Genomic DNA, 27,518 nt, shown 5'->3' on the forward strand with positions numbered 1-27,518 from the left:
CACGAGGGTTTTTGTCCGTTTACAAATTACAAGTTCCCAAAGTACAGTTTATCTGCACTGAAAGCTGCCATTACATCTTTTTCACGCTGCTTTTTATTTTATATCAAAATCTTCCAGTGAGCGGTTCTAAACTGTGTGCACGCATGTAGCACAGAGAGCTAGTTTTCAGTTATTACACACCATGTAAAAACATTGGAATGTAAACAAAAGATAACGTTGTCTCTTCTGTGGATACAGATCTTAAAGGAGAACTTTAGTGAGAGGTATATGGAGGCTGCCATATTCATCTCCTTTTAAGCAATGCCAGTTGCCTGGCAGCCCTGCTGAGCTATTTGCCTGCAGTAGTGTGAATCACCACAAACATGCATGCAGCTAATCTTGTCAGATCGGACAAAAATGTCAGAAACACCTGATCTGCTGCATGCTTGTTGATGGGCAATGGCTGAAAGCATTAGAGGCAGAGGTTCAGCAGGACAGCCAGGCACCTGGTATTGCTTAAAGAGTAACTGTCAGGCTGCAAAAGCTAATTTAAACCTCTATTCTCCTGTGTTAAACAGTTTAGAAGGAAGCCAAAAAGGCAATACTGCAGTTAAAAATCTCTCTTACTTTAGATGTTTGCTGACAGCAAGGCTCCGTATTCCCAGGCTCCTAAGGAGGACGCAAGCCGAATAACAGATACTGCAAAGCATTCTGGGGCCCTCCCCTGGCTGCTAGTGAGGCTCAAGTTACAACAGAATGTAACAGTCTAGCTCACAGCACTAATAAATCTCCGGGCAGAGTACACTGCAGGAGTCCGCTATTGTTCCTAGCCACATGGCTAATTAATATTCACTGCACAGTAGTGTTGTCCATTAGGATCTTTTTTGTGAGTGGAATCATCAGGAAGCAGGGTAAGGGAGGATATGACATCACAATTGGCTTCATACAAGACAGACAAACATGGAACCTGCCATGAGCTGTCAGGAGCATCATTTTCTGCAAATACTATATAAAAATTATGTGAAGTACAAACATGGACAGTGAAATGCATATGTAATGTAAGAACAGCCAATCTTTAGCTACTGATATGTGTTTATTTTCTCTGAGACCCTATACCTAACAGGTCCTCTTTAAAAGAAAATAAATATGGCAGCTGCCATAAACCTCCCACCACAGTTCTCCTTTAAGCTCACCACAGTTCTCCTTTAAGCTGAAAGAGCTTGCCAGTGAAGAGCAAAGTGGTGTGTTTAACTGTTTTAATGCTGTTCTGCTACAAAAAAAAAATTGTGTTAGTAGGTTTAAAGCTGTAAGGGATCTTTTCAGAGCGAAGAAGAAATGCTGAGTTTCAGACCACTTTAGTGATAGTGGCTTTTTAACTGGTTCCACACCAATGTAGTATGAATCTATGTTCAGCAGGTGGCGCTGCGGCTCTGACTGGACATAGATTCACCCCCCCAATGAATTGCGCATCCCCTCAGATCTCCCTGCTCCGCACTCACCGCAATTCGCTCGCTCTGCTGTCGTCGGGAGGCGGCGTTTTACCGAAACCAGTTACCTAAAGAGTGAAGCCTCTGGATCCTGCAGAAGCGTCTCATGTCCTCAACGCTGCTAGCCGGGATTCTCCGGAGCATCCGGGCCGTGCTCCTCAATGCATGAGTGGCTACGGCTTATACTGCGCAGGTGCTGCTGTACTCACACAGGAGCAGTACAGCTGAACTCTTGGTTGTAGAGGAGCACGGCCCGGATCTTCAATCTCACAAGCAGTTGTCAGATTTCTTTGAAGCATCTGGGAGCAACAACCAAGGTCTGGAGGGCAGCGTGGAAAGCCCCTACAGGATCCCGAGGCTTCCCTCTCGTATGTGTTTACCCCGAGGTTCGCCTTGGATACAATAATTGTATTTGGGTAACGTACAACTACTTACGATTTTCTAGGTTGGTTCCCAACTTGCTTGACGGATTTTTCCTCCGTGTAGAAGAGCAGGCATCTCTGATTGGTGGACACCAGCAGGATTTTATGGCTGTAATCCAGCTGGACTATGGAGGAGAGTTCCTCTAGGATCAGACTGGAGTTGCAGGAGCCCTGGATAGGAGGAGGAGGAGGAGGAGACAGGAGGCTTCCGTGAGAGGACATAGAAAAACCCAATAATCAGGCCAACTTTGAAGAACAGTTTAGACTTGAGGTGCTTACACACATGCAACTATAGTCGTTTGTAACGATCGTTCCCCGATCTTTACCAACGACGATCGTTACAAAAAACGAACCAACGACTATTAAGGCAAACGACGAACGAGCCAAAATCGCTCCAAAAGAAAGTTCTGTCTCGGCGGATTTTAACCAACGACGATCGTTTGCAAAAGTAGTACATCGTTGGAAACGGTCGTTCGTACTAGGCTTGACATGCGCATTTCGCTATTTCTCCATGAAACTTCTCATTTTTATGCGCAGGCGCAATAGTTGCTTTACGTGATGTAACGTTCGTTCTAACGATCAGATCGTTACACACCTTTTAAAACTAACTTTACTTAGGTCGTTCTTTCATCAATTAATTCGTTCGTCGTCCTCAACGAACGATCGTTGTCGCATGTGTGTACGTAGCATTGGAATAAACTTGTGTGCATTTTTCCATGTCACTGTGCCAAATTTCTTGTGTACATACGCAAGCAACGGAACACACGTGGCCAGCATGTTCTAAAGGCAATGTTGGAGTTTCCGCACACATTTCCTTATTGGAGTTTTAAAGAGAAAAACTAGTGGAAATGAAATAAATAAGTGTTTTTGTTGTTTTAACAATATTAATTTATACATTTAGTCAGTGTTTGCCTAATAAAATAAATAAATCTCTTTAAAATCTTTCCTCTCCCCGATTTACATCCTGAAATTATCACTGGTGGGGACATCTTCAGTCCTACCAGGTGATCTGTACGGAATGTTCGTTACTGAGAGTTCTATGCACAGAGGGAGATATTGCTTGCTTGGCAGTTGGGGGGGTAAAAAAAACAAACAAAAAACTCACGTTATTTCCCACAATGCAACAAGCTTCACAGATGGCAAACTGTTAGGCCACATACACACATCAGACCATAGTATTTGGAAAATTAAAGATCACAAACCAATCTTACCACCCTTCCTGTAGTATAAGAGCCATACTCTACACAGTCTTTCTATGGAGCTGAACTCCACATCAGGAAAAAAAATCTTTGCAAGATGCTGCACACACAGATGTTGTACAGACACAAAAGATCAGTATCTGCAAAAGATCTGTTCCTGCCAAAGATCCGTTCCTGCAAATTGCAATGATAGTCTATGAGATCTGCAGATCATCATACACACATGATTTAACTGACATTCATCTGCAGATCAGATCCACCAGGATGGATTTTCAGATCTGCGGATGATTGCTTGATCTGCAGATGAATGTCAGTTAAATCATGTGTGTATGATGATCTGCAGATCTCATAGACTATCATTGCAATTTGCAGGAACGGATCTTTGGCAGGAACAGATCTTTTGCAGATACTGATCTTTTGTGTCTGTACAGCATCTGTGTGTGCAGCATCTTGCAAAGATTTTTTTCTAATGTGGAGTTCAGCTCCATAGAAAAGACTGTGTAGAGTATGGCTCTCATACTACATGAAAGGGGGTAAGATTGGTCTGTGATCTTTCATTTTCCAAAGACTATAGTCTGATGTGTGTATGTGGCCTTAGGACCATGGTCATGACAGACTGCAGGAGAGGTTTCACCACAATATCATACAGAACCCCCCACAATCTATTCAAGAACAGGTAAAGATTTATCAAGGTAAAGGGGGTATCCATTACAGATTGGAATTAATTCTTGGTTAAAGTGCCTCTTTAAGATCATTTTGCTAGACCCAAATACTGCAAGTCCTGGTTTTCTTTGAAACACTTTGCTCCATCATGTCTCTTGCTGTCAGTGTACTGCTGCATTCAAAATGTATGCAAGATTTCACAAGAAAAAAAATAAAATAAAATAAAGTATTTTAAAGCAATACTGAAGTGACCCTGAGTGAAATATAAATAAATGAATATAAATAAATAATAGGCTCTGGATGCCACAGAGCCTTCCCGGTCCTCTCTCCATCCCCTTGATCCAGCACTGCCCCCTCCTCCCCGTTGAAGTCATTACACCTGCAGCTCAAATACACTTTTGGGAATATTTGGAAGTATTTGTGTCCTGGAGTACTTCCTCAGAGGAGCAGGTTCCCACTGCGCATGCCTGGACTTGCGCATGCACTGTACAGATGCACCCATCTTTAGAAGCAAGAGCGCTTCCGAAGTCTTCCAAGGAGTCATGAAGGCTCAAAATTTAAACAGGGGGAGATCAGTGGAATGAGGTGACGGAGAGAAGAGCGGGAAGGCGCTATAGGACCCAGCACCTTCCTCTCCTTAGAAGTGCATCTATAATAGCTAGTGATGGGCTCAGAGGTAGACAACTAGCTGAATTCATGATTCTAATGAGGCTGAATTGCCTCAGGTGTGTGCATGGGAGACGGGGTTAATTACCCAGATGTCCAGCGCTTCTATACGCATCGCACGCATCCAATGGGACGCGTTCCATGTCTCACTACAGCGCACTTACTCCTTCAGCCGGAAAGAGTAAGTGCGCTGTGGTGAGTCGTGGAACGCGTCCCATTGGACACGTGCGAGTGTGTGATACACATAGACACGCCGGACATCTGGGTAATTAACATTGTCTCCCAGGCACACACCTGAGACACCTGAGGCAATTAAGCCTCATTAGAATCACAAATTCGGCAAATTATCTACCCGTGAGCCCATCCATTTGTTTTTTTTGTTTGTTTTTTTACTTCTTGACGCAAGTCAGGAAGTGAACTATTTTTTACCCAGAAAATAAATACAATTTATTCTTAAAAACACGAACGCAATCGCCACACAAAGCGATTTTGTGAGTGTTTTGCGCTTTTCCTATACCTTCCATTGTAGCAAAATAGCCCTAAAAATGGTACAAGCAGTGCTTTGCTGAGCGGAAAGCTAACGAAACGCTCAGATATGAACTATGCCATAAGGATTCATTACACTAGCGATTTTAGAGCGTTAAACCACTTCCCGACCGGAGCATGTACAAATGGCGGCCGGGAAGTGGATCCCGCAAGGACCGTCGCATGTACAATTGGCGGCGGTCCGTCATTCGTGACGCGATCCTCCGCCGGGGACTGGCTCCGCCCACCTCGCGCTGTAACCCGCCGGCCGTTCGGAAGCGCCGGCGGGTTACTAGCACCCGGATCGCCGCATACAAAGTGTATAATACACTTTGTAATGTATACAGAGTGTATTATACAGGCTGCCTCCTGCCCTGGTGGTCCCAGTGTCCGAGGGACCACCAGGGCAGGCTGCAGCCACCCTAGTCTGCAGCCAAGCACACTGATTTCCCCCCCTCCCCTGATCGCCCACAGCACCCCTCAGACCCCCCCCTGCCCACCCCCCAGACCACTGTTTGCACCCAATCACCCCCCTAATCACCCATCAATCACTCCCTGTCACTATCTGTAAACGCTATTTTTTTTTATTTTATGCCCTAAACTGCCCCCTGCTCCCTCCTGATCACCCCCCACCCCTCAGATTCTCCCCAGATCCCCCCCCCGTGTACTGTATGCATCTATCCCCCTGATCACCTGTCAATCACCCACCCCCTGTCACTGCCACCCATCAATCAGCCCCTAACCTGCCCCTTGCGGGCAATCTGATCACCCACCCACACCAATAGATCGCCCGCAGATCCGACGTCAGATCACCTCCCAAGTGCAGGGTTTACATCTGTTCTCTACCCTAAACACCCACTAATTACCTATCAATCACCCCCTGTCACTGCTACCCATCAGATTAGACCCCTATCTGCCCCTAGGGAACTCAATCATCCGCCCCCACACCCTCAGAACGCCCTCAGACCCCAGCCCTGATCACCTCGCCAGTGCATTGCTTGCATCTATTCCCCTCTCTAATCACACCTTGAGACACCCATCAATCACCTCCTGTCACCCCCTAGCACACCTACCCATCAGATCAGGCCCTAATTTGCCCCGTGTGGGCTCCTGATCACTCGGCCAAACCCTCAGATCCCCCTCAGACCCCCTTCCGATCACCTCCCCAGTGCATTGATTGCATCTATTTTCCCCTCTAACCACCCCCTGAGACACCCATCAATCACCTCCTGTCACCCCCCTAGCACTCCTATCCATCAGATCAGGCCCAATACAACCTGTCATCTAAAAGGCTATCCTGCTTATGACCGGTTCCACAAAATTCGCCCCCTCATAGACCACCTGTCATCAAAATTTGCAGATGCTTATACCCCTGAACAGTCATTTTGAGACATTTGGTTTCCAGACTACTCACGGTTTTGGGCCCGTAAAATGCCAGGGCGGTATAGGAACCCCACAAGTGACCCCATTTTAGAAAAAAAAAAAGTCACCCCAAGGTATTCTGTTAGGTGTATGACTAGTTCATAGAAGATTTTATTTTTTGTCAAAAGTTAGCGGAAATTGATTTTTATTGTTTTTTTTTTTTTTCACAAAGTGTCATTTTTCACTAACTTGTGACAAAAAAATAAAATCTTCTATGAACTCACCATACATCTAACGGAATACCTTGGGGTGTCTTCTTTCTAAAATGGGGTCACTTGTGGGGTTCCTATACTGCCCTGGCATTTTAGGGGCCCTAAACCGTGAGGAGTAGTCTAGAAAACAAATGCCTCAAAATGACCTGTGAATAGGACGTTGGGCCCCTTAGCGCATCTAGGCTGCAAAAAAAGTGTCACACATGTGGTACCGCCGTACTCAGGAGAAGTAGTATAATGTGTTTTGGGGTGTATTTTTACACATACCCATGCTGAGTGGGAGAAATATCTCTGTAAATGGACAATTGTGTGTAAAAAAAAAAAAAAACAATTGTCATTTACAGAGATATTTCTCCCACCCAGCATGGGTATGTGTAAAAATACGCCCCAAAACACATTATACTACTTCTCCTGAGTATGGCAATACCACATGTGTGGCATTTTTTTGCAGCCTAACTGCGCTAAGGGGCCCAAAGTCCAATGAGCACCTTTAGGCTTTACAGGGGTGCTTACAATTAGGCACTCCCCAAAATGCCAGGACAGTGAACACACCCCACAAATTACCCCATTTTGGAAAGTAGACACTTCAAGGTATTCAGAGTGGAGCATAGTGAGTCCATGGCAGATTTCATTTTTTTCTTTGTTGCAGAAATGGAAACTTTTTCTTTTCTTTTTTGTCACCAAGTGTCATTTTCCGCTAACTTGTGACAAAAAATAAAATCTTCTATGAACTCACCATGCCTCTCAGTGAATACTTTGGGATGTCTTCTTTCCAAAATGGGGTCATTTGGGGGGTATTTATACTATCCTGGAATTCTAGCCCCTCATTAAACATGACAGGTGGTCAGAAAAGTCAGAGTTATTTCAAAATGGGAAAAATCACTTTTTGCACCATAGTTTGTAAACGCTATAACTTTTACCCAAACCAATCAATATAGGCTGAATGGACTTTTTTTTTTTAATTAAAAACATGTTTGTCCACATTTTTCGTGCTGCATGTATACAGAAATTTTACATTATTTGAAAAATGTCAGCACAGAAAGTTAAAAAAAAATCATTTTTTTGACAAAATTCATGTCTTTTTTGATGAATATAATAAAAAGTAAAAATCGCAGCAGCAATCAAATAGCACCAAAAGAAAGCTGTATTAGTGAGAAGAAAAGGAGGCAAAATTCATTTAGGTGGTAGGTTGTATGAGCGAGCAATAAACTGTGAAAGCTGCAGTGGTCGGAATGGAAAAAAAGGGCATGGTCCTTAAGGGGGGGGGGGGGTAAAGCCCACGGTCCTCAAGTGGTTAAAATCATCAGTTCTCAAAAAAAAAAAAAAAAAAAAAAAAAAAAAACCCCGCAAAAAAAAAAACGCTCTGTGTGAACAAGCCCTGAGGGAGGAAGGAGTGGACAGGAAGAGTAAACAGATGTGAACAGTTGGAAGCGGTATCCCTTGAAAGCCACGTGTGAAGCAGGCCTCGGTAAGCACAAACCTTGTCAAAGTCCAGATCAGACTGAATGATCTTCCCCCTGTTATCACCAGAGAATAGTTTCATCCCATTGGGGCTCCAGGCCAGGGCAGTGATACTACTCTTGTGAACGCCGAGCACATCGAACCTCCGCAACTGCAACACAAAGGATTAGCATTACTTCTAATAGTCAACAACTTCCATGGGACTACAACAATAAAATAAAAACAAAACCAACTCACACGGACAAGCAATTGCACAGCTGTATAGCACGCCTTGTATAAAGTACGAGACAGCCAGTAGGCACGACAATAGAAAGACACATCCAGAGAGAAAAAGAGAGTTGTCTCCAGAAGAGCTAAAGACTTAAAGGACCACCATCGCAAACATTTTACAATTTCAAATACATATAAACACATATAAATAAGAATTAGGTTTCTAGCAGAGTAAAATGAGCCATAAATTACTTTTCTCCTATGTTGCTGTCACTTACAGTAGGTAGTAGAAATCTGACAGAAGCAACAGGTTTTGGACTAGTCCATCTCTTCATAGGGGATTCTCAGCAAGGCTTTTATTTTTTTTATAAGGATATTCCCTAAAAAGGATTTAAGAATGATGCTAACCTGCTTCCCTGCACGCTACAGTTTTTTGGCAGTTGGACAGAGCAACTGCCATTCACTTAGTGCTTTTGAAAATAAAAAATCCCTGAGACTCTCCCCCATGAAGAGATGGACTAGTCCAAAACCTGTCGCTTCTGTCAGATTTCTACTATCTACTGTAAGAGACAGCAACATAGGAGAAAATTATGGCTCATTTTACTCTGGAAAAATGTACTTATTTGTTTATGTTTGCACATATTTTAACTTTTAAAATGTTTTGCCATAGTGCCCCTTTAATTTACTTTCAAAGGACACAGGGTGGCAATTCTCAATTACAGTGTAGGGAGTAAGCTTGGAGTGCCAAAAACCTGCTAATAACGTCATGATATAGAATATACAATGCGACAGAGGTGTGTGACAGTGGCAGTTGAACAGGAAAGCCAGGTCACGTATGTATTTCATTTATGAAGTCTTCCTGTAGTTCTAGTGAGACCGATGGACACATTGCTGACCTGTTTGTTCCTCCCAGGCAGAGGGGATACCAGCTGGAATATGGCGACTCTGCCAGACACCGTGCCAACCGCCACCAGGTCATCGAAGCAGCTGAGGAGCTTAATGGCGGATATGGATTCTGTTTTTCCCTTAAATAAAAAGACAAGGTATAATGTAGATTCTTTAGTCATGGTACACAATGACATTCTTAAAGTTACAGGTTTTCATTAAAAAAAAAAAAAAAAAAAAAAAAAAAAAAAACTTTTAACACCAATTCCACTCCTACACAGCTGAGCTGCATCCTTACGTTTCCCTGTTCTCTGCTAGCAGATTTCTGTCTCTGCAACAGCAGATTTAAGGGGCTCGCACACTCCAGAGCCCTGGTATTGCTTTTCACATGTAGCTATAAAGTAAATAAACAGTTCTGCTAGTTACTTCACGTGAAAAGCAATAGCAAGGCTCTGGAGCGTGTGAACCGCGTTATAAATCAGTTGTTGCAAAGACAAAAGTCTGTTTGCATAGAAACAGCCCAGCCCGACGCATTCTTATCAGGAAGAGCTGATGTAATGACGCAGCTCAGCTGTGTAGGAGAGTAGAATCGGTGTCAGGAGCTATTTTTTTAACACAAGCTCTATGGTGAAATTTATGCTGTCCATATTAAATAACTGATTGTGGGGATAACGGAAAAGCATAGTAATCACCATAGTGCCCCTTTAAGAGGAGATCATGCCCAAGGCAAGATATTTGCTTTGGCTCCCCGTTATAGTAATTTCTGTTAAGCTGAGTGAGTAAAAAGGAAAAGAGGCAGCTGGACCCCCGACACCCACTAGGCCCCAGGCACATGCCTAGGTTGCCTTGTGAAGCCTCCTACTCTGCTGTATAGCCAGGCAAGATCACCAGCAGCAGTGTCTGCTTAAACAAGTACCGTCTACAATAGGGATTAGACAGGTTTTGTTTTACTTCTAGAACATTTTTATAGGCCTTTTCTTCTCTTTTGTGAGTCGACCCCTCAAGAATGTATAAAAAAAAAATATACATATATCCAGGCACATCGCCTCTAGTTAGGACATTCAATAAGTTATTAAAGAGACTCTGTAACAAATTTTTCAGCCTTAGTTCTTCTATCCTATAAGTTCCTATGCCTGTTCTAATCTGCTCTGGCTTACTGCAGTCTTTCCTAACTGCACTGTCTCTGTAATAAATCAATGTATCTTTCCTCTGTCCTGTTTGTCAGGCTAAAGCTTGATTGTGTGGAATGTGCAGGGCTGCTTGTGATTGGTAGAAGCGATACACACCCTCTGCAGGCCACCTGCATACTCTGAATGACTCACACACTATGCTTAGCTGAGCCTATTAGAAGCTGGTTAGTTTGTTTGTAAACACTGCCTAAAACTGTTAATTACAAGCCAGGATTGCAGCAGAGAGTGGCAACAGCACAGAGGGGCACAGGAGAAAATAATGAATAGAATGGTATGCTTTTTATTGTAAGAATATTAGAGTACAGATTCTCTTTAAGGAAAGGGAGGTGCTGAAGGGGGTGTGGCTAGAAAACAGCAAAAATCTATTAACCCTTCGCACTCTCGCATGCAAATGTTCAAACAAATGCATTCACAGATGAGTGAATCTGTGAATGCATTTGTTTGAACATTTGCATGCGAGAGTGCGAAGGGTTAATAGATTTTTGCTGTTTTCTAGCTACACCCCCTTCAGCACCTCCCTTTCCTTAATAACTTATATAATGTCCTAACTAGAGGCGATGTGCCTGGATATATGTATTTTTTTTCTTGTTGCTGACCCCTGTGGCTAGGGTCTAATCCAGTGCACTCCCTCCTTCCCCTGTATGTGTTTGTCAGCATGCAGACAGCTTATGCTGGTGTATGCGCATGGTGCACATGGATACATTACGTTAGCTCCCTTGTGCGATTGGTAAGATGCACTGTCTTTCCCACGAGAGGACGTCAGGATGTGTGCTCCTAATCCATTGATAGGTTTGATGCAATGAATGTGTTTGCATGTCTGCACAATGCATGTTACAGGGCCAGAGTTAGGACACCTATGTTTACCTGAGTACTTCTGCGCAGTATAGGTGACTAAGCATAAGAATGCATTCTTCTGTGAACTAAAACCCCGGCTTTTAAGTTAGCTGTAGGGATAACAGTTGTGCCTGGATGAGTGAATCTGTATACGTATATACATATATCTATACACACACACACACACACACACACACACACACACACACACACACACACACTTTTCTCCCCCCTTCCCACCCAAGGTGTTCGGCAGGCGTCCCATCGCAGCTACACACCAACCAAAATGTAATCCACAGAGTGGCTCATTTCTGCCTTCCTCCTTAGGTGGTTGGAAGAGGTCCCAAATATGGATTTATCACATAAAGGCTTCATGCCTAATTGGGCACCGTGACTGTTCCATTAGCTGCTGGCTGATGTGATGAAGAAGCGCGAGTCAGACACAATGCAAATGTTGATCAATGCAACTTGTAATGGATTCAGCACAACCGCACAGGGGGAGATGGATTTGAATAATACATAGATAAAACGATTACATCTCCCTGGAACAGCTGAAAGGGGGAAGGAGAGGGATAGTGCGATGGAAAGAGTGCCACAAAAAGCAATCCCAGAGATTACTGCAAAACCTCACCAGCCTAGGCAATGGACGGATAATTGCCAAAAATACAGTAAAGCACCTGAAGTGAGGGGCATGGAGGCTGCCATAGCCATTTCCCAGTTTTGTGGCAGTTATTCTGAGCTATTTGGCTGCTGTAGTGTCTGAATCACACACTTGAAACGGGGGAAATGAGTTGAACTTACCCAAGGCTTTTAATGGTCCCCCGCAGACATCCTGTGCCTGCGGAGCCACTCACCGATGCTCCGGTCCCGCCTCCGGTTCACTTCTGGAATTTCAAACTTTAACCACTTGACGACCAGGGGATTTATGGCCGATCTGTGCTGCGTGGGCTCTCCAGCCCGCAGCACAGATCAGGATAGAGCCAGGGCGATCAGACTTACCCCCTTTTTTCCCCTCTAGGGGGGGGGATGTCCTGCTGGGGGGGGGGTCTGATCGCCGCCAGCTTGCTGCGCTTTGCGGGGGCTCTTCAAAGCCCCCCTCCGCAGCGTTCTCTGCGCTCCGTCCCTCTCCCTCCCTCTCCCCCTGTAAGCTGCGTAGGACGGATATCCGTCCTGCGCATTGTAGGATAGGCTTCAGCCTATCATAGGCCGGCGATCCCCGGCCAATCAGAGGCCGGGGATTGCCGATCTGCCTTACGGCGCTGCTGCGCAGCAGCGGCGTATGATGTAAACAGCGGGGATATGTTCCCCGCGTGTTTACATTTTGCCGGCGAGCCGCGATCGGCGGCTCTCCGGCTGTTCACGGAGACACCCTCCGTGAACGGACATGGAAAGGCCGCTCGACCGAGCGGCCGTTTCCATGGAAGCCCGCAGACGCCAATCAGCGTTAGCTGGTCGTCAAGAGGTTAAAGTCAGAAAACCACTGCGCCTGCGTTGCTGTGTCCTCCCTCCCGCTGATGTCACCAGGACTGTATAGCACAAGCCCAGTATGGTCTGTGTCTGCGCAGTACACTCCTGGTGACATCAGTGGGAGCGAGGATACGGCAACGCAGGTGCAGTGTTTTCTGACTTTAAAGTCTGAAATTCCAGAAGTGAACCGGAGGCAGGGCCAGAGCACCGGTGAGTGGCTGCGCGGGCACAGGATGTCTGCGGGGGGCCATTAGAAGCCCCGGGTAAGTTCAACACAGTTCATTTTCCCCCCAACCCTCCTACAGTATTCCTTTTAAACAAGACTCAATCAACTCCAGATTTGGTGATTCAATCACATAACGACAAACAAAAAACATGTTTGTAGATAAATTTGAGACCTCCTTTTCCAGAAAGCAGAGATGCAGTCGATGAGCAGAACGCCACACCAAGACAAGACATGGTGAGAGGCATTCTGGGAAAGGAAACAATTTGTAAAGCTTCCTTCTTTTGACCGCCACCAATCCTAGATGGACGTTTTCTAGCTTTGGTAAATGACAGTTACCTCCAGGTTATACTTTTTCATCTGGTGTGTGTGTCGGCAGTAGAGATACAGCATCCCGATGCTGCTGCCGATGGCGACATAGTCACTGTTGACATCCAGAGACGTGAGATAGACGAGGAGCGAGCGGAAGCCCTTCTGCACTTTGGCCGGGATGGCATTGAGAATGGAGTACAAGGGACAGAATTCCTTGAATGTCACACTTCCTGGTAAACTAGCCATGGCCTTCCCAAGTGGAGGAGAGCAGCCCAGCCTCACATCATTCCCAGCTGCTCCTGCAAGGAGAACCAAAGGAAAAAGGATAAACATTACAAATGCAACAAAAAAAACTGTACAAAAATTCTGTAAAGTCGGCATCATTTCAAATCTAAAGAAAACTAATTTTCTTTGTTGCGGTTTCTCTCTCAGAAGTCAACTACTTTCCTAGGTCAAAACCAATGCACTGATCTCAAACGAGATAACTCTATTGAAGTTGCTAATGGATTGAAGCTAGATTATACCTTCCGTCAAATCACACTATCCCCCTATACTTTCCTAGTGGTTCTGGGTCACCCCAAGCTGCTTGGGTAGTTTGCGTATGAAGAATCAAACTGGGTAGGTAAGCCCATGGTCTACATACAAACAAGCTTATGCTGGGAATACACGGTTCGTTTTTGCCTTCGTTTAAACCTTCGATTCGTTCGGTAAACGAATCGAGTGTTGAAAACGTATGTGAAAATAGTCATAATCTCATTATAGTTTCGATTAATAGACCCCAAAAACGAACGACTAGTGATCGAACATGTTGGATATTATCTCTCTTTATCCATCTAATCGAGCCATTGGTAGGCTTGATGGCTGTTCAGATCGATTATATATTCGTTTATGCTAGTCCGTCCCTGTAAAAAGGGATTTTCGTTTCGTTTCTTTGCAGCCTTCGATCATTGGAAAAACGAAACCATCAGAATCGAAAAAAAAACCGAAACCGTGGGTGGTGATATTAACCGTATGACCGATTATTTCGGGATCGAAAAGGACAAAAGGCACAATCGAAACGAAGGTTTAAACGAAGGCAAAAACGAACCGTGTATTCCCAGCATAAGGTTGCTTAGCAGTTCTAAACTTGGGAAAAATATTAAGAACTGCTCAAACTACTACATTGCAACACAAGCAGACCTGCCAAATAGTACTACAGTGTTCTCCCCAGAAATTTTTTCCAGCCGGGTGGCATGAAAAGGTAGCCGGGTGGGGCAAGACAAGAGAATGCAGGGCCGGTGCTTCTGGGAGCAACTCTGCTTACAGCATAGGAGGAGGTGAGCCAATTACAGCCGGGTGCTCACCAAAACTAGCCGGGTGGAGCACCCGCCTAAAAGAGCCTGGGGAGAACACTGGTACTATAGAGAAATACAGGTGAATTGGGAGTGTAAAAAGTCATATCAGCTTTATATTGGCCATACAAAAGAAAAAAAAAATTTGATCTGACATTTTGGGGAATAGATGCCCGTGAATCGAATCTGTAAAGAATCAAGTGAGAAGAAGAAAAAAAACAAACAAACAAACAAAAAAAAAACACCACACCAAAAAACACAGCCACAGACGATGAGTGTATGGCAACTACTGGAACTGTTGTAAAAATATAATGAATATAGCTTATGTTTTACAATATTTACATAAATTAGTCAGTGTTTGCCCATTGTAAAATATTTCCTCTCCCTGATTTACATTCTGACATTACATGGTGACATCTTTACTGTTGGCAGGTGATGTAGCTGCTGCATGCTTTTTTGGCAGTTGGAAACAGCTGTAAACACCTATTTCCCACAATGCAACAAGGTTCACAGACAGGAAACTGCCAGGAGTACCACGGTCCTCAGAGTTTCTTGTGGGAGGAGTTTCACCACAATACCAGTCATACAGCGCCCCCTGATGGTCTGTTTGTGAAAAGGAATAGATTTCTCATGTAAAAGGGGGTATCAGCTTTACAATATTTACTTATAAATTAGTCAGTGTTTGCCCATTGTAAAATCTTTCCTCTCCCCGATTTACATTCTGACATTTATCACTGGTGGTAACCTCCTGGTTCTGCCAGGTGATCTGTACGGAATGTCTGTTACGTAGAGTTCTATGCACAGAGGGAGATACACTATGCTTAGCAGTTGGACAAAGCCTTTATTTTCCACAATGCAACGAGGTTCATAGGCAGACAACTGTCAGGACCATGGTCATGACATCACACTGTGGGAGGGGTTTCACCTCAATACCGGTATTAGCCATACAGACCGATTTCCCCCCCCCCCCCCGATCTATTTGAGAAAAGGGTAAAGATTTCTCATGGGAAAGGGGGTATCCGCTACTGACTGGGAAGATGTTCAATACTGGGTTAAAGTGACTCTTTAAGTAGAGAAACCAGCCTTGATTACAAAATGCTGGTAACAGACATGTAATGACACGTTTGAGGTCTAAAGAAATTACCTACTCTGAAGTCTCGTTGTTTAACTGCTTTTTTCTTATAATCCTGTTCAGCATGATTGCCCTACTAGATTTGCAGCATTTCCACGGCAGATTAATGATTTATAGCTGTGTAATAGACCAGCAAAGTTCTACGACTTTGCTGGTCACAGGCAGGGATGGGCTCAAATTCGAATTCGGGGGAATCTGGATAGTTACTATCCAGATTTCATCCAGTTACCTGTGCGGGGTGGGTCAAGCTTACCTTTCTGACATCTTCATCGGTCCGTCCCTCATCGCGGTCCACGCGCGTCACGTGAGTACAAACACTTTCTCCTTCAACCCGGAAGGAGGAAGTGTTTGTAATCACGTGACCGCCGTGGACCAAATCGTGGAAGGCGCCGAGGGACGGACCGAAGAGGATGTCAGATATGTAAGATCGACCCCCCCCTGCCCCCCACACAGGTAACTGGGTGAAATCCGGATAGCAACTATCCAGATTCACCCGAATTCGAGCCCATCCCTGGTCGCAGGTTGTGCTGCCCTGGAGAGCCAGAGCTTTGACCTGTAGCTCTGCCTCTCCGCAAGCAATCTCTGCAGATCTCCGCCTCCTCCCCGCCCCTCTCAGTGAAGGAAGGACTGAGAGGGGCGGGGGAGAGGTGGCAATCAGCAGGGATTGAAACAAGACATCAGAGTCTCCTTAATCCCTCCTGAGCCCTAAGTGCAGCCATTAACTTTGCTGGGTAGACTTCTATTTGAGTCAATTAAAAAAAAAAATTTCCAGCTTAAAGAGACTCTGAACGCTCATAAAATTCCGGTTTTCATAAAAAAAAAAAAAAAAAAAAAAAAAAAAAACCCCGCTTTGTATAGCAATTTCTCGAGCGCTTTTAGGAATAAATACACTTTTTATTCATTTCCGGGTCAAAAAGAGTTCTCTTCTGGACGTGTTGTGTTGTGTAAAAGCTGAGATTCTAACCCCCCCCCCCCCCCCCCCACACACACACACAATAATGCCTCTTGTACATAATCTTATCCTTTGGGAGACGCATTTCCTGTCAAAAAAAAAAAAAAAAATACTTGCTGGATGAATAAAAGTAACTTTAAGTCAAAATTTGTCAGGGATATGAATAATTATGGGCAGCACTGTAAATCGCATCATCCCGATTCAAATCTTCTTGCATTTACTGATGGCTGACATGGTACAATACTCTACAGTCTATTTCAGTGTCACCGGCCTTCAGAGAGCTTTCCCAGGCCAGGGTTTGTCTGACTTACCTTTGAAATGATAAAGAGGAATTTGAAGATCAGGCAAGGAGGATTTATCCTGTATAATTTCCAGCAGTAACTCCAACATCCACCCTGCAAGACAAAGCAGGATTACTATCACTGCACTGAGCCAGGAGAGAGAGGAGAGCTCTAGAGACTCCTAGTGGTAAAACATGAGTAATGCACCTATCAGCACACAGCTATGCAGGGCTTCGGACAAGCAAAACTCCCAACTCAGATTTCTTTATCCACAGTACTTCCAACCTCCTCCAATTACACATACATACAGGAAATAAATGGTAAATACACATTTCTTACCATACAAGGTGTGTTATCCCTGCCAGTGTGGATACTCCAGATAATATGTAATCCTCACAAATGAAAGGCTATAGATGAGTCAGTGGTTAATAAGATGCAAATAAAACTGAGATTATGCAGAATTATGCAAATATATTCCATTTAAATGTTGCATAATTCTACATCAATGAATTATTTGAATCTTATTGGCTATTCAGTAACCTTATAACAAAGGACAGAGTTTGTATGTTCACCCGTGTCTATGTGTTTCCTCCGGGCACTCCAGTTTCCTCCCACATCCCAAAAACATACAGACTATGATACATACACTACACAATATAGACATGGGGCTATGGTAGGCATTCAGTTGTGAGCCCCTCATTGAAGTCTATTGCGGTTCGCGAACTTTTATGCGAACCGAACCTTCCGCGAAGGTTCGCGAACCAAAAATCGGAGGTTCGCGACATCTCTAATACAAATTATAATAGGCATCAGAGTCAGAAATTGGTTCCAAATGTAAACACCATTACCCTGATTGGCTGCTACGGATGTCAGAATAATGCCAGCAGCTGCACATACAGAGGGGGTTATTCAGTTCCAAACAAATCCAAACACCAGCAGGAAGTATGCAGCCCCTTTCACACTGCATGCATTTTCATCTGATTATTGAGCCACATACAACCACAAGGACACCAGCGCTGATCACAGATCCCGAGAACAGCTGATCCCATTCTCTGAATGTGGCATTTCTGCCATGATACCATACAACACCATTCAATACAACTTTTACTGCCGGTACAATTAGAGATGAGCGTAATGACTTAATTACAATTTCGCGAAATTTCGCGTAACTAGTGTAATTACGATTATGGCCGTAAGTACATAAACGTAATGAAGAAGGATTTTGCGAAATTCCGCGTAAGCGTAGTTTTCGCGTAATTTTCGCATTAGTGGGTATCGCGAAATTACGTTTGCCTTGCATGCAACCGTTTGTAAGCGTAGTTACATAACGCAATTTCGCGATAGTTCATATTACTGTAAGCGTTAATTTTCGCGTCCTTTTTCGGGTTACGGAATGCTATTTCGCATATAAAATTCGCCATGTAGTGATATTTCGCATCAAAATTCGCCATGCAGATGAAAATGCCTTTGGCGAAAATTCGTGAGCAACCCTGCTAACAATTACAAAATTCGCGAAATTACGAAGAAATGCGAAATTACGTTATGGTTTAACGCGAAATTATGTTATGAACGAAGCGCGAAATTACGCGTTGAAAATTACGCTTATGGTATTTTCAATTACGATTTTAATGGCAATTACGCTACCATAATTTCGCATCGTAATAGCAAATTTCGCATGCGTAATTATAGTAACGCGAAATTTCGAAAATTTGGGCTCAACACTAGGTACAATTGCAATGTACAAGTGCACAGGTAAACAATTGCCCCCTTTCTACACACGTTATACTGTGAGAGGGCCCGTTTTGTCTGGTTCAAAAAGTGGGGAGAGACAATATAGTGTAGTAGGTCCTGAAGTCATTAGGACTGACTGTCCACAAACCAACTGCAGAGCTGCCGATTTTCATCTGTTGAGTAGATTACAACAGCTGGTCCAAATTAATCAGGGTAATTAGGATGCTTTAGAACAGCTTGGACTATTTGGAATGGTATAGAACTTTGAATTTCCCCTCAGACTGACGGTTTGAAGGGTATGAATAATTTTGGACTGGTCACTTTTTTGTTTTTTCCCCACAATGCCTCTTGTACACATGGGAGACACCCATGTCCTTTCACATACAAAAAAAAATAAAAATGACTTGTTGGTTGAATAGAAGTAACAAAGTCAAAATGTCCCAGGGGTATGAATAATTATGGGCAGCACTGTACATGACTAAGCCTTGTTAGCAGTTGCCTGTGATTAGGAGTGGCTGAACATCACAAAACATTGTGATGCCCCATTGAATAATGATAGGCAAATTTCGAAAACCTTCACGGTATCCCTGCAGCCGCAATTACTTAAAAAAAAAAAAAAAAGTTTACAAAGTGTCCAAAAACCCCAGATAGAGTCACTGCAGGGTGTGTGTGTGTGTGTGTGTGTGTGTGTGTGTGTGTGTGTGTGTGTGTGTGTGTGTGTGTGTGTGTGTGTGTGTGTGTGTGTGTGTGTGTGTGTGTGTGTGTGTGTGTGTGTGTGTGTGTGTGTGTGTGTGTGTGTGTGTGTGTGTGTGTGTGTGTGTGTGTGTGTGTGTGTGTGTGTGTGTGTGTGTGTGTGGGGGGGGGGGGGGGGGGGGGGGGGGGGGGGAGAATCAAAAGCAAACATTTTAGCCAGTTGAGGACTAAAGGCTTATGCTGGATACACATCATGCGTTTCCGCATCCGTTGCGTCCGTCGATACGCATCGATTCGGTTATTTCCGACATGTCCGATTCACGTTTCAATGGATTGTTAGGTCAATTTGCCATACTTTACATGGCAATCGACCAAAAAATCATCGAAATGCGTTCGGAAATAATTGAATCGACGCGTATCGACGGATGCTGAATACGCATCATGCGTTTCCGTGTCGAATGCATTTCACTCCCCTCGCGACCAGGCAATTTTTTTACACTTCTGCACTCTGCAGCTTTAACAGCTCGCTGCAGGGCCATACAATTTAGCAAACAAATGAATCTTACCTCCATTTCTTCACACAAATAGGCCTCTCTTTTAGTGGTCTGTGATAGCTGCTGCAATGGTTAGTTTTTTTAATTTGTATTTTTTTATTTCTAGTTATTTCTCCCTCCCCCTCCCCAATTGGCTTAAGGCTGCGATCCATAGTTTTTTTCCCACTTCTCATTGGGCATTAGCATGGGGGTAGCTGCGATTCTCATTCTATTGAGCGGGAGTCACATCACAGTAAAAATGTTAAAGAGGAACTGTAACGCCAAAACGGCCCCTGGGGGGTACTCACCTCGGGTGGGGGAAGCCTCCGGATCCTAATGAGGCTTCCCACGCCGTCCTGCGTCCCACGGGGGTCTCGCTGCAGCCCTCCGTACAGTCCGGGCAGCGGTGACGTCATTATTTACCTTCCTGGCTCCTGCGCAGGCGCTCTGATGCCTCTCGGCGCCGAAGTAGGCGGAAATACCCGATCGCCGTCGGGTCTGCTCTACTGCGCAGGCGCAAGTTTCCGGCGCCTGCGCAGTAGAGCGGACCCGACGGAGATCGGGTATTTCCGTCTATTTCCGTGCCGAAAGTCGCCACAGCGCCCCCGCTGGAGCCAGCAAAGGTAAATATTGAACTGACAGTCGGCACAGTCGCCGGCTGTTCGGAGGGCTGCGGCGAGACCCCCGTGGGACAGAGGACGGCGTGGGAAGCCTCATTAGGATCCGGAGGCTTCCCCCACCCGAGGTGAGTACCCCCCAGGGGAGGTTTTTGTTGTTACAGAGTCTCTTTAAATTGTGTGCCGCAAAATCAATTCACGATTTGTGCTCCCAATGTGAACTCGTCCTTACAGAGCTGGCTGCTGCTGCCATGTGGTTCAGCGAGTCCGGCTATAATTACGGTTATAATATATAATAATAATAATAATAATAATAACTAATATAACCATGCCATACTAACTATCACAACAATGTGACGGACTCTGACCTGCTGGAGCATGGTTGGAGGAGATTTGTACAAATGAGAGATTGAGAGGCGAGAACCACTGGTGACGAGCAGTGGAGGCTGATATCCCATGGCAAGAGGGAGGAGCAGCAGATTAACATTACTGCAGCTGCAATGGGAACTAGGAAGCAAAGGTTTCATTTGAACAAACACACAGCACAAAATAGCCTTTTTTTGCATTACCTGTCTACTCAACAGCACTCCAAGAGTTCAAAAAGCGTATTGCAGTTCTCCACATTCTTTTAGAATTCTCAAAACGTAGCTGAAAATGCGCAGGCCTGGGGTGCCGACGCGGCGGACCGCGGGTCGGGCCCAGCCAGGCACCTCCAGGCCGCAGGCCTGGGGTGCCGACGCGGCGGACCGCGGGTCGGGCCCAGCCAGGCACCTCCAGGCCGCAGGCCTGGGGTGCCGACGCGGCGGACCGCGGGTCGGGCCCAGCCAGGCACCTCCAGGCCGCAGGCCTGGGGTGCCGACGCGGCGGACCGCGGGTCGGGCCCAGCCAGGCACCTCCAGGCCGCAGGCCTGGGGTGCCGACGCGGCGGACCGCGGGTCGGGCCCAGCCAGGCACCTCCAGGCCGCAGGCCTGGGGTGCCGACGCGGCGGACCGCGGGTCGGGCCCAGCCAGGCACCTCCAGGCCGCAGGCCTGGGGTGCCGACGCGGCGGACCGCGGGTCGGGCCCAGCCAGGCACCTCCAGGCCGCAGGCCTGGGGTGCCGACGCGGCGGACCGCGGGTCGGGCCCAGCCAGGCACCTCCAGGCCGCAGGCCTGGGGTGCCGACGCGGCGGACCGCGGGTCGGGCCCAGCCAGGCACCTCCAGGCCGCAGGCCTGGGGTGCCGACGCGGCGGACCGCGGGTCGGGCCCAGCCAGGCACCTCCAGGCCGCAGGCCTGGGGTGCCGACGCGGCGGACCGCGGGTCGGGCCCAGCCAGGCACCTCCAGGCCGCAGGCCTGGGGTGCCGACGCGGCGGACCGCGGGTCGGGCCCAGCCAGGCACCTCCAGGCCGTTCTTGGTTCCTGTCTGTAATGTAAACCCTAAACGTGTTGTGTTGTGTTGTGTTGTGTTGTGTTGTGTTGTGTTGTGTTGTGTTGTGTTGTGTTGTGTTGTGTTGTGTTGTGTTGTGTTGTGTTGTGTTGTGTTGTGTTGTGTTGTGTTGTGTTGTGTTGTGTTGTGTTGTGTTGTGTTGTGTTGTGTTGTGTTGTGTTGTGTTGTGTTGTGTTGTGTTGTGTTGTGTTGTGTTGTGTTGTGTTGTGTTGTGTTGTGTTGTGTTGTGTTGTGTTGTGTTGTGTTGTGTTGTGTTGTGTTGTGTTGTGTTGTGTTGTGTTGTGTTGTGTTGTGTTGTGTTGTGTTGTGTTGTGTTGTGTTGTGTTGTGTTGTGTTGTGTTGTGTTGTGTTGTGTTGTGTTGTGTTGTGTTGTGTTGTGTTGTGTTGTGTTGTGTTGTGTTGTGTTGTGTTGTGTTGTGTTGTGTTGTGTTGTGTTGTGTTGTGTTGTGTTGTGTTGTGTTGTGTTGTGTTGTGTTGTGTTGTGTTGTGTTGTGTTGTGTTGTGTTGTGTTGTGTTGTGTTGTGTTGTGTTGTGTTGTGTTGTGTTGTGTTGTGTTGTGTTGTGTTGTGTTGTGTTGTGTTGTGTTGTGTTGTGTTGTGTTGTGTTGTGTTGTGTTGTGTTGTGTTGTGTTGTGTTGTGTTGTGTTGTGTTGTGTTGTGTTGTGTTGTGTTGTGTTGTGTTGTGTTGTGTTGTGTTGTGTTGTGTTGTGTTGTGTTGTGTTGTGTTGTGTTGTGTTGTGTTGTGTTGTGTTGTGTTGTGTTGTGTTGTGTTGTGTTGTGTTGTGTTGTGTTGTGTTGTGTTGTGTTGTGTTGTGTTGTGTTGTGTTGTGTTGTGTTGTGTTGTGTTGTGTTGTGTTGTGTTGTGTTGTGTTGTGTTGTGTTGTGTTGTGTTGTGTTGTTCCGCTCTGCTGCAGCTGCCTGGGAGGTCTGTGTGTCTCCATTCACTTACATTGGTATCGCCACATCAGAGGGAGCGGGACTTTCCGACCTGACACCGCTGGCGGTATTCTTTATGAATTAACATTTTGCTACATTTGTTCCGTTAATCACCGCACAAGGCGGTGATTCATCACTCTGCTCGGTATGTCTTTTTTTCATGCGGAAAGAGCCTTTATGAATGCTGACTTTGCCGAGTGGTCGGTAAAGTCAGCTGTTTTTAGCATTTCCGCATGCGGAAATGCTTTATGAATGATACCCAATGTGTCTGTTGCTATTGGGGGGGGGGGGGGGTGCAGTGCAAAAGGTGCTCAGAACATGCCTTTTCTTTAGCAGACATTAGGCGGCCGCTGTGCGCACTCAAGTCACTCACGATTCTTGGCTGAGGCGGCCTTTATCATCCATCATGGCAGAATGAATGCCAGCGTGTGTGTGTAGCATAACTGACACTCATTAGCGGATGATGTGCATCATCTTTAAAACATTGAGATAAGGATGATGAAACAGCACTGTACACTGATAAGGGTGGTGAATGCCTCCACTCCTCCAGGAGAACACTTCCTAGCTGATTAACTGAATAAAGGCTGGCAGCTGGAGAGTAACACCAGAACATTGGCAGAGATCAGGTAGGATTGAGGTTGTACAGACGATTCGCTATGTCGGTTGCTATGGAGTGTGGTGGGAAGGCTAGTGTGCAGCATAAGGTGGAGTGGCTTCCTGTAGACGGGAATCTAGAGATTGCTTGAGTGTCGCTAAAGAACCAGGTTTGCTGGATCATTAGCTGCTCTCGGGGGACTCCTGTACACACCAGATCCTTGGCTGAGGCAGTCATTATTGGTTGCCCTGGCCGAGTTGTGTACTCAAGGCTATCAGCAAAACTACATGAAGCCCTGGCTGCAGTCATAGGAGACTCCATTCAAGTGAACAGAGCATCAGATAATCATTTCAGGTTAATTATGGTAGAGGTTTACAGTACTGACCACCACCATAATTAATAAGCTCACCCATTTATAAATTGCTTGTATTGGACTGATGCCGCTTCTGCATCAAGGCTGAGCACCCGACTACAGAAACACGGCAAGTTGTGCCTATCCAAAACCTGACATTGCACCATTTATAAATGTGGTGATGCGATTTCAAAGAAAGAAGTGATTTGTTATCAATTTGCCTTGATGAATCTGAGTACTAACGAAACTGGTAGGGCAGAGCTTAGAGACATGCACTGGACTGTTGCAGGAAGGAGCCAGTGCAAGCAATGGCCAGGACATGCTACCAAGAGACTGATTTAGGCCTGGAACCCACTATTTCCACTACTGTGATTTTATAAAAATCCCCCATAGCAATGAATTAGCAAGAGCTTTGTCAAATCACTAGCGCTTAGAAAAGCCTGCTAGTGGGTCTGAGCCCTTACTCTATTTCAGGTGATGTGCAGTTTTTAATGAAGTTTTAATAAACAAAGTTGTGGATGTGGGGAATAAATGTCATATCGGTTTCTCACAAGATCTGGTTGTAACTGGATGCACACTGGTGATTGGTTATGGATGTGCCTCTGGTGAGCAGGGAAAGGGGGGCTGACCCTAACTCCCCGATGGTGGATTCTGTTTGTTAGCCCTCTAAAAGCCCACATGTACTGCAGACATGTGCGATTTGGGTGCAACGTAGCCAGCTAAGATCTGCATGATGCACCATTTTCTCTGCTTTCTTGAGAATAAAACACATTGGCTATCATTCATAAAGCGTTCCCGCATGCAGAAATGCTAAAAACAGCCAACTTAACAGAGCACTGAGCAAAATGTGTATTCATAAAGGCTGTTTCCGCATGCGAAGCGGACTTTCCCAAGCAGAGCGATAAATTACTGCATTCAGCGGTGATTCTATGCGGAAATGTAACAAAATGTAAATTCATAAAAACCTAACGCAGGCGGTATGCGGACGAGGATTACCGCTCCCCTGGATGTAGCGATAAGCATGCGGAGTACATGAAAGTGAATGGGACAGACCTCCCAAGCAGCAGCAGAGAGAACACCGCACGGAGGGACTCGGCCAGCTTCTCCTGTTTCCGCATGCCTACCGACAACCTGTTCCAGAAAAACTGCGCACTTGTACCGCAACAGGCAACATTTTTATGAATGACCACCCAGAAGTGTAAAATACTGACAGCGGTGTTTTCCCACACGAACTTGTGTTTCCGACAACACTTTCATGAATGATAGCCATTGTATTCTTTTCCGGGTCAAAGTGTTCACTTCCTGACAAAGTCAAAACACGTCATATTTACCTCCCATGTAGTCTACTTATTTATCTCTTTCGCCTCTCCTGCGTCCTGTTTGTCTGTGATCGATGGAATGGCCATTACCCCATAACAGCTTCCTGGTCAGCACACTGTTAAACTGTAATATCGCCCAGTTGAGCCATAGGGAAACATGGACATTACCTTGCACATTCAGTTTTAAGCGACAGCTACTGATATATAACTGACTGCAACTGGTATACTTCAGTTCTGACAAAATATTGTCAGAACTGGAAAGGATCACTTTAAGAAGAAAATGGTGAGCTTCTGAGCAGAACTGATAGCGAGGCAAGTATGTAATATTCATTTGCAGCTACATCATGTGATTATTTTAAATAATTTTACTCAGTTCAGGTTGCCTTTAAGGTGATTTGGTGGAAATGAGGAAGACTATAGAAGCAGCAGAAGGAACACCCAAACAAAGCTAGGAGCGCTGTTACACACAGTTGTACTAAGATTGCCACTTTGTTTTTATAAACCGATCCCTCCAACCTGGGTACTTGTGCCAGTGTGGAAGCTGCCAAGGGTTAAAGTGGACCTGAACTCTTGCATAGGACAGAATGCAAAGCATACAGAAATGTGCCCTGTATGTAGTTAGAGATTTTAGCCCAATTTCACCCTCATCTGTGACTAATCACAAGTGTAATTTGATCTCAGCTGCGTCGCCTCAGGAATCCCAGCAGTACGCCACAGAGCAGCTAATTTGTAAACACAGGATGTTAACCCTTTGCTTCCATGAAAGCAGGAAGTAGACACTGCAGATTTTAAGATTTATATCAGCTGCAACAAAAACGTTTTTCTGTAAAGATTATTATGCTGTTGTGTATCTTTTAGAGCAGAGAGGAAGTTCTGATTTCAGGTCCGCTTAAAGGAGCCCAAAGGTGAGAACATATTGTACCATTTTGTAAGTGGAGAATTAACAGGTCTTTATGGATTCAGCTTCTACACAGAGTGAATGGCCGAGGTGTCGGGCAGTTCAGGAGCTCCTATGAGCCCCACAGACAAACATGTATAAAAAAAATGGCAGAGATCCGCTGCTGCACAAGCACTTTTATCTTTCTGCACTGACTCATCCGCCTACTGGAAACACTCATTTATTTCAGGCTAAGAATAAACTTCACTTTGCATTAACTGATGGACATGATCAACATTTGTTGGAAAATAAAAAATAAAGAGTACAAAAGGATTCCTCACTGTGTACCGTAATAACTTTCCCAATGTATACTTTATCATTGCAAAGTTGCCAACATAGAAGATAAGCAACCCTCTAAGATTATAAACGGAGTTAAAAAAAAATAAAAAAAAAAATAAGTTAAGTGTTCCAAATACTTATGTAAACCCCTTTCAGGGCCAGATTCCAGATGATCCAGTAGGCGGAGCATGGCGCAGAGGGAGCAATCAACAATCAAGCTAGAGGAAGCCCCAGGTGTGTAGAATTTTTCTCTCCCTCCCAGTCTTTGAAATCCCTATTTGGATGTGGAAGTAGTTCCTGGAGGGTACTTAGGCTGCATTCACATTACATGCATTGCTATTTGTATTTCGGTAACGCTTGCAGGAGGCAGACACACACGATCAGAAGGGCATAGACTACACTGTTCGATGTTCACACTGTATGTGTTCCATGCCAGTGCGCACCGCAAACACATGCTGCACGCATTTTTAGCAAAACGCGCAGCTAACCCATTCACTACAGTGAATGGGATCAGCCACACATGCATACAAATGCAGATGGCGTGCGATGGTACGGCCATCTGCGTGCGATAATGAGGCCTTAGAATCTGGGAGCCCATTTAGGGAGGGAGCACTTGCAGGGCCCTTTCCTCCATCGGCTTTTGCGATCGTGTTTTCCACAAATGTTATGCTGTGACTGTTCCAAGATTTTTCATTTGCGGTGGAATAAAACCGGTAATTACGAACACTCACGTGAGTGAGGCTGTGGACTGCGATAGCCCGTGTAATTGGGCGAGTTTTGCTGTCCCAAACGCAGCTAGTGTGTTCCTTCCCTCAGATCTTCTGAACAGATAATACTGGTAAATGTGTAATGATGGTCACTTAGCCTAAACTGACAGGTCTTAGATCATATAGTTTGACCCCCATTTTCAGGGCTCTGCCTCCAAAGGGGTCACCAGTGACAGCACTGTAGTGTATCTGAGCTGTGAGACGTTCCGCAGGCTGCACTCGGCACAAGTGACAATTGTCCTGGATGCGGCTGGAGGAAGAAAGGTCGCTGTGTGCAGGACAAGAGCTGAGTCAGGAGAGGCACAGAAAGGCCATTCTCTCCATGACAGGGCCTCTTTTCCAGGTATGCGATCTACAGAATGATCACAGAACAGACTGCTGCCCTGATCAGTGTCCCTGTAATTACTAGCCTGACACTGGTCACTAGCGATAATCTCCAGTTCACACAGCTCTGCCCTCAACAAGACTGTCATCAGAG

At 45.5% G+C, this 27,518-nt stretch overlaps 1 protein-coding gene across 4 annotated transcripts in view; it reads right to left on the reverse strand.

Annotated features, from left to right (window-relative positions):
* Nucleotides 1-27,518, reverse strand: part of TECPR2 (tectonin beta-propeller repeat containing 2) — a 131,732-nt gene that overhangs the window by 91,322 nt on the left and 12,892 nt on the right. For all 4 annotated transcript variants that reach the window (XM_068254631.1, XM_068254634.1, XM_068254633.1 and 1 more), the window contains 5 exons: nt 16,884-16,967; nt 13,185-13,456; nt 9,143-9,271; nt 8,056-8,187; nt 1,902-2,059 (listed from right to left, as the gene is read on the reverse strand). In XM_068254631.1, the coding sequence (XP_068110732.1) occupies nt 1,902-2,059; nt 8,056-8,187; nt 9,143-9,271; nt 13,185-13,456; nt 16,884-16,962 (770 nt within the window). In that variant the 5' untranslated portion in view covers nt 16,963-16,967. The remainder of the gene's footprint in view (nt 1-1,901; nt 2,060-8,055; nt 8,188-9,142; nt 9,272-13,184; nt 13,457-16,883; nt 16,968-27,518) is intronic.

This window comes from Hyperolius riggenbachi, chromosome 9 (assembly GCF_040937935.1).
Source record: "Hyperolius riggenbachi isolate aHypRig1 chromosome 9, aHypRig1.pri, whole genome shotgun sequence".
Taxonomy (NCBI): Eukaryota; Metazoa; Chordata; class Amphibia; order Anura; family Hyperoliidae; genus Hyperolius; species Hyperolius riggenbachi.